The 10,640-nt window shown below is 27.2% G+C and overlaps 2 protein-coding genes across 2 annotated transcripts; both read right to left on the bottom strand.

Annotated features, from left to right (window-relative positions):
- Positions 1-254: 254 nt before the first annotated feature.
- Positions 255-740, bottom strand: LOC113367809 (omega-conotoxin-like protein 1). The gene is made up of 3 exons (XM_026609392.1): positions 666-740; positions 487-594; positions 255-359 (listed from the first exon to the last, which is right to left on the bottom strand). Exons 2-3 carry the CDS (start codon positions 583-585, stop codon positions 255-257), a joined length of 204 nt encoding a protein of 67 aa, XP_026465177.1. The 5' UTR covers positions 586-594; positions 666-740.
- A 370-nt stretch (positions 741-1,110) lies between these two features.
- LOC113367821 lies at positions 1,111-3,217 on the bottom strand. The gene is made up of 3 exons (XM_026609402.1): positions 3,034-3,217; positions 1,639-1,851; positions 1,111-1,278 (listed from the first exon to the last, which is right to left on the bottom strand). Exons 1-3 carry the CDS (start codon positions 3,124-3,126, stop codon positions 1,165-1,167), a joined length of 420 nt encoding a protein of 139 aa, XP_026465187.1. The 5' UTR covers positions 3,127-3,217; the 3' UTR covers positions 1,111-1,164.
- Positions 3,218-10,640: the final 7,423 nt, after the last annotated feature.

Raw genomic sequence — 10,640 nt, 5'->3', positions numbered from 1 at the left:
GAGGCAATTTATCTGCTGATTCAAGACCCTTCAAGGATTAATACCTTAAAGGTACTAAAACCGTAGTAAAATTTAACATCCGTACTAATCGAAGAATATGAGATCTCATTCTAGTAAAAGATGTATCGAGTCAAAACTGGTGTAACTAAGATTACTGCTTATTTTATCTTGCATTATTGTATTTGATTTTAATAATATTATTTTTATTTTTCATGTTTAAATTATTATTATAAAATTCCCAAATAAATTTATTTTCATGGTCTCTGGGCCAATAATTCTTCCTCTGTTATAATGACTTGGCATCTGTTTGCATATTGATGACATCTTATACCTGGACAACAATCTTTTGGACTCACACACTAAAATATAAAATATTAATATTAAAATTGATTTAGGTCAAATAATGCTATGTATAATTATAGACTTTTCTAATCGTGTTCATGATATGAAAACATTTTATCAAATATCTAATTATTTTCAACTTACTGGATCTCCATGACGTCCACAAGTAGGACTACTTGCTTTATAAAAATCACCTGTATCGGATTTTTTAGAAATTTGAACGTTTTGTGTTATTACCGACATCTTTGAGTACTAAACAAAGTTAGTAGATATATAAATGTTTTTTGAATTTCGTAGTGAGATAAATTAAATACTTCACTTACATCATTTTTTTCGTAACCAAACACAATACTTGTCCAACCAGAAAGTGAAATCCAGATTGTTAAAATTACAATAAATTTTAGACGTATATTCATTTTGTATAACTATTTGGAGTTGTGATAAAGACCAATGCGTTTTACAAACTGACGACAATATTTATCAACCACAAAATTGAAATAAACGTCGCATTTTTATTAAAACATGTATAATTTACATTATATGAATTTTAAAATAGAGATAAATATGAATAAATTGGATAGCTAACTTACAAAAGTATTATTTATTTATTTGTTTTTGTATTTCAAGTACCTACAACTTCAAAAATATTTGCTAAACACAATTTAAATAAAACAAAATCTGCAAAATAAAATTATAAAATTTATTCAAAGATAGTTTGTAATCGGATCACAATAAATCAATTGATATGTGTTTTTAAATTATTATTAAATAAATATGTAAACTGTTGGTTAGAAGCTAAATAATTTTGTTGTTCAGAGATTTTTATCCCAATTTATTGACTTGTGCTTTAAATTCAGGTTCTGGTAAAATAACTTGGCATCTTTTGGCGTATTTGTGGCATCTCAAGCCAGAGCAACATTCTTCTTCTGATACACACTAGAAAAATATATTTTTATTATTATAAATATATAAAATTAAATTTAATTTGTTATTTAATTTTATTGTATATCTTCTTTTTTTAATTTATGAAATTCACAAGAGACATTTAGATATTCTCAGTTCATTCAAAGTTTTTTCAAGGGATGTTTAAAATAATTTCTGGTAAATTTATTCTTGGATATTTATTTTCGGAACTCAAAGCAATTTATATAAAGAGAGAAAATATGTTGCTTCTCTTGTTTCTCAATATAATAATATTAAATAAAATTACTCAGTTGGTCTTTTTTGTCAAATCCCCAAGTTTTATCCTCTAGATTTTTGCTTGTTGATATTTATTATTATCAAAATTTTACTCACAGGGTCTCCATGTTTTCCGCATTCGTTCTTTGGTTTGAATTCATTGATAACTTTTATTCTATTGACTGGATTAGAAGATTTCTTGATTTCATTTTTACTGGTTTCTTTATTTGTAGTTTTTTCAGGAATTGCGGGTCCTAAGGGTCCTGAAGACACACATTTGTGGGCATAGAACATGCAGGTTTTTGAACAACATTCTGAGTCACGTTCACACTAATAAAAAATTATAATCAACTGGTTTAATAATAAATAATAAAACAAAAAAATTAAGTGATTTTTTGGCAAAACCTAAATATTAAAATGTGGTTTAATTTAGATTTAATCAAAACTTGGAAACACTAAAAATTTTGAAGAGAAACATAGAATGAAATTAACAAAAAATTTATAACAGCGCGTGCTTTAAATACTTTGGCATTTCATGGGGTCACATTATGAAATTTACGAATGTTTTTAGTGAATTATTAGTATTTAGTATTATTATACTACTGACATTTCTATTTTATATTTTTGGAAACAACTTCTCTCAATAGTTTTATAGTCAATTTCGTCCTCTTTTATAAAAAATGATCATGTGCTTCAAAGCTTTGTATGTACACTATTTAATTTCTTTCCTTTCTTGGTTTCCATATTTTAGATTTTAAATTATAACGTACTGATGATGAGAAAAACCTAGTCTCGAAACGTTTGTAAAATTATTATTTAATAAATTAGTGCAAAAAAGTGTTGTTTGATCATATTTCCAAATTAATATCTATCAGAACACATTTGTATATATATATATATATATATATATATATATATATATATATATATATATATATATATATATATATATATATATATATATATATATATATATATTCACAAGTGAAAAGGAGAAAATCTATTAGAGGCTATGTAATCTTTAAAGACTTTAGGACAAGTTAGAGAAGCATTAGTCTCTTAAGAGGTTTTTGCAATACTCTTAATAGTTTTGCTTTTCTTATATTTCATCCCATAGTATGTATACGAAAACTTTTTCTACTCGAATTGCCAAGTTGTCTCTGGTATTAACATCGTTTATTTTGTCGGATTGTACAAATTGATAATTTAGGTTTTATCAGACGTTTTAATGATCTATTTATTTAGTTCGCATTATCTATAGATACTGAATCATGCATTATGGTATATAATTTATTTTAGAAAATAATTACTAAAACTTATTTCAAAATAGTAAAATCTGCAGGTCGAACATACTAATAATACAAATTTTAGGTACACGCCTCTCAAATGTAATTATTAGCCTAGAAAATAGAATACATTTTTAAACTTTTATTGAGTTCTACATTGTTCAAAATTTTTGTTTATTAAAATATTTTATAATACATTAATATTATAATTATTTTTATTACTTACCGGTGATCCATTAGCTTTACAATCCGCATTTTGGCATTCTGCAACAGCAACAAATGCAACAAATGCGACGAACAATTGCAAACACAGTTTCATTTTTGCAAAATTAAATTCTAATGCACTTAATATGTAATATGTAAAACCAGAAATCTAAATTTATGTCACACAATAGATGTAAACCATGTATGAAAAATTAATAACGTGTGAGGAATCGCATGGATGCACCTCTTTATATACAATTATCAACTACATGGCGATTATTTTGATTACAGGCACATACTTTGGTAAAATAATCTATATAATAATATAATTAAAATTTTTTATAATAATCATATAAAATAATAATTTGAAATTTTCAAAATTATTTTATTTAATATGATATTTATTTTTTTTATTTGTAGGATATTTTATTCTACCAATTTTGATTTTACTTAAATTCATTCTTCGAAAAGTTTGGATATTAAAGAGACTGTTTTCAGATATTCAGTGAAAGTTTGTGGGATGATAGGATATTTTATCTATGCAGATTGTTTAAAAATCTGATAATTTACATTTTTTTGGTTTTACGTTATATTATTCTTCGAAAATGTTGGATATAGCATGTGATACTGAATTCAGTTATTCAGTGAAAATTTGTGAGAATATGTTTTGTAAGCATTAATTCAATTATAGTAAATTACATGGCATTTGAAATACTATTAAGGAACACTTGGTGTAAATGATATGTATAAATTCATTTCACATTTTATATATCTTTCATGTTATTGAATATACTAAAAAATTGTTCTTGTATTGATGAAAAAATAATAATTCAATAAGCAATTCAGTAATATATCACTTCATTAAGAAAAATTTTGCCTAATTTTCTAGACTATTTTATAGTTTGCCTCTACTTATATAGAATTCTGTGACATTTTCTTTTTATAAATTTAGAAGATTTTATTTTACTCATTGGGAAATGCCAAATATTACATAACAGTCAATGAAAACATTTTTCACAACTTTATACATATTAGTTTTACAATTCTATGACAATTTGTCTCTGTGGCATTCATGATTGTTGTCAAGGAAATACCTTTTCATATTACTGATAAAGCATTGATGATTGTGAATCATATCAAATTAATTGCTTTTTATTTTATTCAGAAATGTTATGGACTCTATGATAAAATGTTTACAGTTTAAAAGTACTAAATTTCCTGGTATTTTTGAGCACTTTAGAATTTGTAACATTCCAATGAGATGAAAGATCGAGGAAATATTGATGCTATTAATAGAAAAAAAAGACAATATAAAGAGCTAAAACTTTCTGAGAATTGTTTTTTATCAATTTGGAACCATTTGAAGCCCTTGGGAGCAAGGAATGTTCATATTAAGGACCACCCTAATAAACATGCATGTTTGTTGAGTGTTGATAATTTTGATCTTGGTTTTATAATATTCCTTTCCATATTTTTTATATATTGCCCTAAAGATTGTATACAAATAATAATTAATAATATAACATCAATGAATCTATTTCCTCCAATTTCGAACAGATTTTTGCAGGATTAGGTATCAATTTATTCACTTTGATTTATTTTCCTCGAGATTGCAGATAACACCACCAATATTCCAGTTGTAATATTCTCGGAAATTGTCATTAAAATATATTAATTTCTCTGATATCTGCGATTGATAGGAAATCGCGATGTGTAATCGCTAAACAAATGAGCGTTTTACGGAACGCTATAAATTTCATCGTTTGATGGCGCATTTGTTAAGAGCCGTTGTCCTGAATTACTGACACATTTGTTATGATTAATGTTTTTGGAAATGCCAAGAGTATTAATTACTAATGAGCATGTGACTATCGACTACATATATATTAAAATACACGTATATAATATATATACATGCTCCAATTCATGGCATGAAAACGTGGAAAACTTGCTGAACGATAAGACCGTGCAGATTGCATTTGAACTAAATACTATAAATTAGTAGTAATTGCATACGGATATGACGCTTTGGGAAAAAAGGAAATCTAATCAATATTTGAGTTATCGATAGAACACATCATTTACTATGTTCACTATCATTATTTCTGGAAACACTATTATTTTACAACCTGTATGTTGCTTGAATGTAGAAATACGTGTTCTTTTTATATGCTATTTTTTATTTTTTTTTTTAAATAATTACATAGCCTGGGAAAGCATTTAGAATATGTAGAGGTTATTATATACTGTTAAAATATTAAAATGTTACTCAACAGTAGATATTCTAGATCCAATACGATCAAACAGGAAGAAGATTATATTAATTAAACCTTAGCTAAGGTAAGGGTAGGTCCTTTTAAGTCAACTTTAATTATTCTGAATTACTTGCTTTTTTGTTGTCATATTTCCATAAAATGTTTTTTCCTAATTATATATTGTTATTCTTTACATTTTTATTTTACTCTCTTCCATATAATTAAAATCTACCTAGGAAAGTTTTTACCAAGTTTAGTGATCAGTATATAATGATATTTATATGTTTATGTATTTTTCCACAAATTTCTGGTTTTTACCATTAAAAAGTGTGAAAACATGATAAAGATATTGGCCCAGTTGATTACACTAATTAGGAATTGAAACATAATTAATTATGAAATTTTATCTTATCATATCAATTGATGCATTATTATTCATACTGTTTGTTATATAAAAACTCCGTATTATTACTTATTTTTTCTATTTTTGAATAAAAGAATGAATTTTTACCATAGGCAAGACTAGACTATACTATATATAGAGGCTTATAGAGACTCATATATAGAGACAATATGTATTGTAGTAAAATATGTATTATAGTAAGTTCAATGCTCATGATCTTAACATTTTCTTTAAATGTGGAGCATAAGACAGAATTTGTTATTGGTAATTTTTTTAATCTTGTGTGTCGTAATTTGGTAGTACAAGATCAAATAAAATTAATTACTAAACTATTTTAATATCTAGAATTAATAAATAGCATTTGTTGTTTACTTGCGAATATAGGTATTAACAATGAAATTTTGCAACCTTGTGTGATGTTACATATCAATTGAATATAAATTTTTATAGATCATAGTCATATCCGTGTCTTTATATAATGATTTCATTGACAATAATAGTTAACTTTGCAAAAAATGTTTTACTGATAATTTTACTATAGATTTGCAACTGTAGGATTAATTATTTGTGATTCATAGTATGCCATGACCTTTTTTTAAAGTTGAAGTTGTTTATACGGATATTCCGATGTTGATATCATATTTAGTGAGTTTGATTTATTTTTAATTGCACTTTAAAATCTACTGATGTGTTTGTGAAGGATGTGGTTAGGTTGATATGGGATTATTCACATAGTGATAAACTTAGTTATTGTTTTTTATTTAGGCTGCTTACATACATTTATGTGTGTGTATGTAAATTAAAAATATAAACATCAAATGATACGAGAATGCAAATACATATAAATTATCTATTGTTTCAGAATAGTCAAATATCAGTTCTGTTTCCATACATATTGTTTGCACTCTTTTAGGTTTCGTATTTAGTTTCGTGTGCAATACGAATTTCTATCCGCTGTTTAATTTTACTCATGGAATATTTGACTATCAAACAAAAAGTTCTATCAAACTTCACGTCATATACCACTAGTTTAAATATTAACATACATTTCTACTTGTATTTGAGATATATAAGTGTGTGTTAACATTTTTGTCAGCAATTGTGCCTCGGTTGGCGATTGCTTCGAGTTACGTGCTTCGAGCTTGTTATTTGCCAAAGGATTTCGCCTTGTCAAAGGGATTTTTTGTCAAGTGAAAAATCCTAGAACCAAAACTACACGTACTGTTCGACACACAATGCTTCGTTCAACATATAATCTATAATAAACAGAGAGCCAAGAAATATTCCCAGCTTAGAAAATGCATTGAGAAAAATCCCAACCGGGAAATAATCTGAAAAAAAGAAATTATTAGCTTTTGTAGCCTTGGGATGAAAGTTTTGGTCAACAGTAGTAATACTTGATTTCACTGCCAAATATAGATTGAAAACAAATTGAAAATTGATTTCAAGCAAAAATAGAAATTTGGAACATCGGTGAAACAAATATCACACATCTATCAGAAGTATCTAATAATAATATCATCATAAAGAGAAAAGACAACCACTGAGTTGCTCGATTAGTTTTTATAATTATGATACTTTTTTGATAAAATTTTATTCAGGATTTATTATTTCTATTATTATTTATCAGCTCTTCTATTAAATTTTTCTTTATAAGAACGAGTGTAGAAAATCTCCCAAACAATCGCCCGAAGGCAACGTGTTCACAATAGAAACCTATATAATAGATCTTATGATTTGATTTTTATTGATTTACAACTCTTATTTGCTCTCGATATGAAAAACTGGCCTGGGGATACTGTTTTTATCTGATTTAATATTGATTTCAAATTTAATAATGCAGTAGAACTATAAATAGAAAAATATTTATAAATGATGGGTGAAGTAAATATTTTTTTGAGTACAAAGGAGACTTTTAGTTCCGAAAAACGCAGCAAGTTCAAATCAATTCAATATGTAATTTTACATTGAAAATAGATGTAAAATATTTCGCTCTAATGCAAATTCAAGAGCTGGAGCACAAATTTAATATTTGCTACTTGAATTACCTCTTGAATATCTGAGCTTCCGGAAAATTACATAACCTGTGTCCAGGCAAAATTATTATAGATTGCATAACTGCATTTAAAGTTGTATTGCATAACTATAAAGTTACTGTATCGAAGTTTTCCCCTTTGATTTTAATTGGTTTCACTTCAACAACGTTATGTAATATCAAACCATATAAATAGATTTATACCTTGGTATAGAAAATATTAAAAATTATTGTATGTGATCAATATTTTTACCGAGCTACCGACTGCTTCTTTCCAGACATTTTTTTTCTCACTTCCCATTGGAGAAAATTCAAATTTAATCAAGGTTTCTTCTGGGGACCAAATGACGGAAGTAAATAAAATATTGGCATTCCTCCAAGCGTTGAGGAAACAAAATTAGATGATTTTGCGAGAAGTATTTTATATAATTAAGGAACCGCATTTTCCGCGGTGCCCTCGCTTGCTATTCATGCCGTAACATCATTATTGCAATTTCAAACTCGTTATTTCTGTTAATTTCTACGCTCGTCGGAGCTGGGACTCGTTTTTCAATGAAAATATATATTAAAGGAAGGCTGTGCGAATAAAGGAGATTTTTATGCTTAATATAAGTGTTAATTAAAGCAATTTTCGGTCAAATGTTAGAGGTGTTGTTGAATATTAAACGTAAAATGAAAATAAGCGCGTGACAAACATATTTTGGATATTTTTATGCCAAATAATAAAATAATGCTCATCTTTTTTAAATGCATACAATTTTTGTATTGTAATATTGTTACAAAGATTTACATGCCATTTAATATTAATTACTTAGTAAAATTGAACTTCAGAAACAAATAAATATAGTTTCAAATTTAAAAATAAATATTTAATACAAATGGTGTAATAAAAAAAAAGTGCGCGTAAGGTTCACACGCGATTGAAGTAAAACTTATTTGCTACTGTACAAGATGGCGTTTCAGAAAAAATAAATACATTGTAATTAGATAAATAAAGTAATTGCTGACTAATAAATTCTATAATATTCGTTCACACAGTGGATTATGTTAACCAACGCCTAAACAAATATTGTTTTTGCAACTTCACTCATCATGTAATTGTGTTTGAAGAACTTTATGTAATTAAAATGAACATACATTTATTGACTGCTTGTATTTTTTTTTTACTTTTTTGCGATATAATCTCATTCTTTGAACAGAAAAATATTCTTCTGATTCAGGCATTTTTTTTATTAAATCAAGATTTGTACTACGATGTAACTTTAAAATGTTTATTTATCTATGCCGATTTCCTTGTTGATATCGGTACGCATACAACGTTGATGTCGGTACTCATACAAAGACAGATCTCTATTTAATTGCATAAACGACGACTAATCATAATCGAAGCATATTGAAATGATTTCATCAAGAGCGAATGACTTACAGTTCGGCCGTAACGCACTTCCGTTGTACGGATTCACACCCTAGTTGCGCCTAAAGAAGTTCTACTTCAAAAATTATCACTATGATTTTTCAGGCTTTTTTTAGTTTTTATCGTAATAGAAAAATGTTTCTAGAACTTACATATGTCTTACAACACAGTATTTCCAAAATTATGATTAGCATTTCGAATTTGGTATATTTGATTGTGAAGAAAAAATTGGGAACGATCGCCAATACACCACTCGATATAGTTTGATATCGAATTAAAAAATTTCTCAAACATTTTACCAAACTATAATTTAGTTGAATTAATTCAGTTTATTGTGTCTTTAAAAGGAATTATATAAGCTTACATTGAACATTAGTCTAGATTTCTGCGTATAAATTTCCAATTAATAATAATATTCTTAAAGATTATTTCTCTATTTGTCAATATAAGCTATAAATCAGTTTTATTAGTATAATTCATTGAATTTCAATTGCAGATGTTATTAACTTACATTTTGCATATCAGAAATATATTTACTCGACTTTTTCGATTTATTTCCTATATTTAAATATTCCTCCAGCATCCTCGATGTGCATTTTATATTGTTTACCGTCGGAATGATTTGCCATTTAGAAAACAAACACGGGGCTTGACATCGGATTTACGTATTGAATTTGTAATTGCCTCTTGTTTGAATTTACAAAAGGGAAAAGAATTTATTCGCTTATAAACAGCTACGCAATTCTGCTAGAATATAGATGTCATCATTGAAATGAGATTTCTTTGGGTATATTTGAATTAAACTATACCTTGTAGAAATAGTAGGCTTTTTATGCAGAAAAATAAAATAATAAAAATAACTAAAAGTAATATCAACTATAATATCACAACAAAATTCATTCAATTATAAACTTGGTTTTTAATTAATTTCTATCCATTATCTTTCCCCAGATCATAGGGGCGAGTCGTCCCCATGCCCTGATGTGCCGTTCGGCGTGCAGATGACCAGCGTCCCGGGTCCCGTCTCGCCTCAAGCCACATGGAGGCCCAGATCACGGACAACGGCACGGAAGCCGTTAACAGATCCTCCAGCGCTGTCTACGCCATCGGGCCGGATTTCATTACACAATGGTGAGTCGCTATTCTCAATTTTCTTCGAATGCTACATGGTAATAAATGGAGAGCTGGGGTAAATTTAATTTTTTGTATTTATGATTCAGTTTTTTGTATTTATGATTCAGTCAGGTTTGATTTCAGTTCGTATATGAAAGCGGGTGTTAGACTTTTTATTTAAAAGAAAAGAAGACACACTTTTATTCGCAAAATGTGGACTATAATTATATACAATTACTATTTTGTGAAGTTTATTATGAATTGCAAGGAAAAACGCTTCATTCTTTTATTATTAACAAATTGGTGCGTCCATTAATCACGTGATAGATTTTTTAAAGATTTATTTCGGATTTAATATAATTATTTCGGAATATTGATTTAATTGACTTTTTTTTATTTTTATTGTGAA

This window comes from Ctenocephalides felis, unplaced genomic scaffold (genome assembly GCF_003426905.1).
Source record: "Ctenocephalides felis isolate EL2017-DRISC unplaced genomic scaffold, ASM342690v1 CF-g0.4_SCAFFOLD_00736, whole genome shotgun sequence".
In the NCBI taxonomy this organism is placed as follows: Eukaryota; Metazoa; Arthropoda; class Insecta; order Siphonaptera; family Pulicidae; genus Ctenocephalides; species Ctenocephalides felis.
This window is presented reverse-complemented; position numbering and strand designations above follow the sequence as displayed.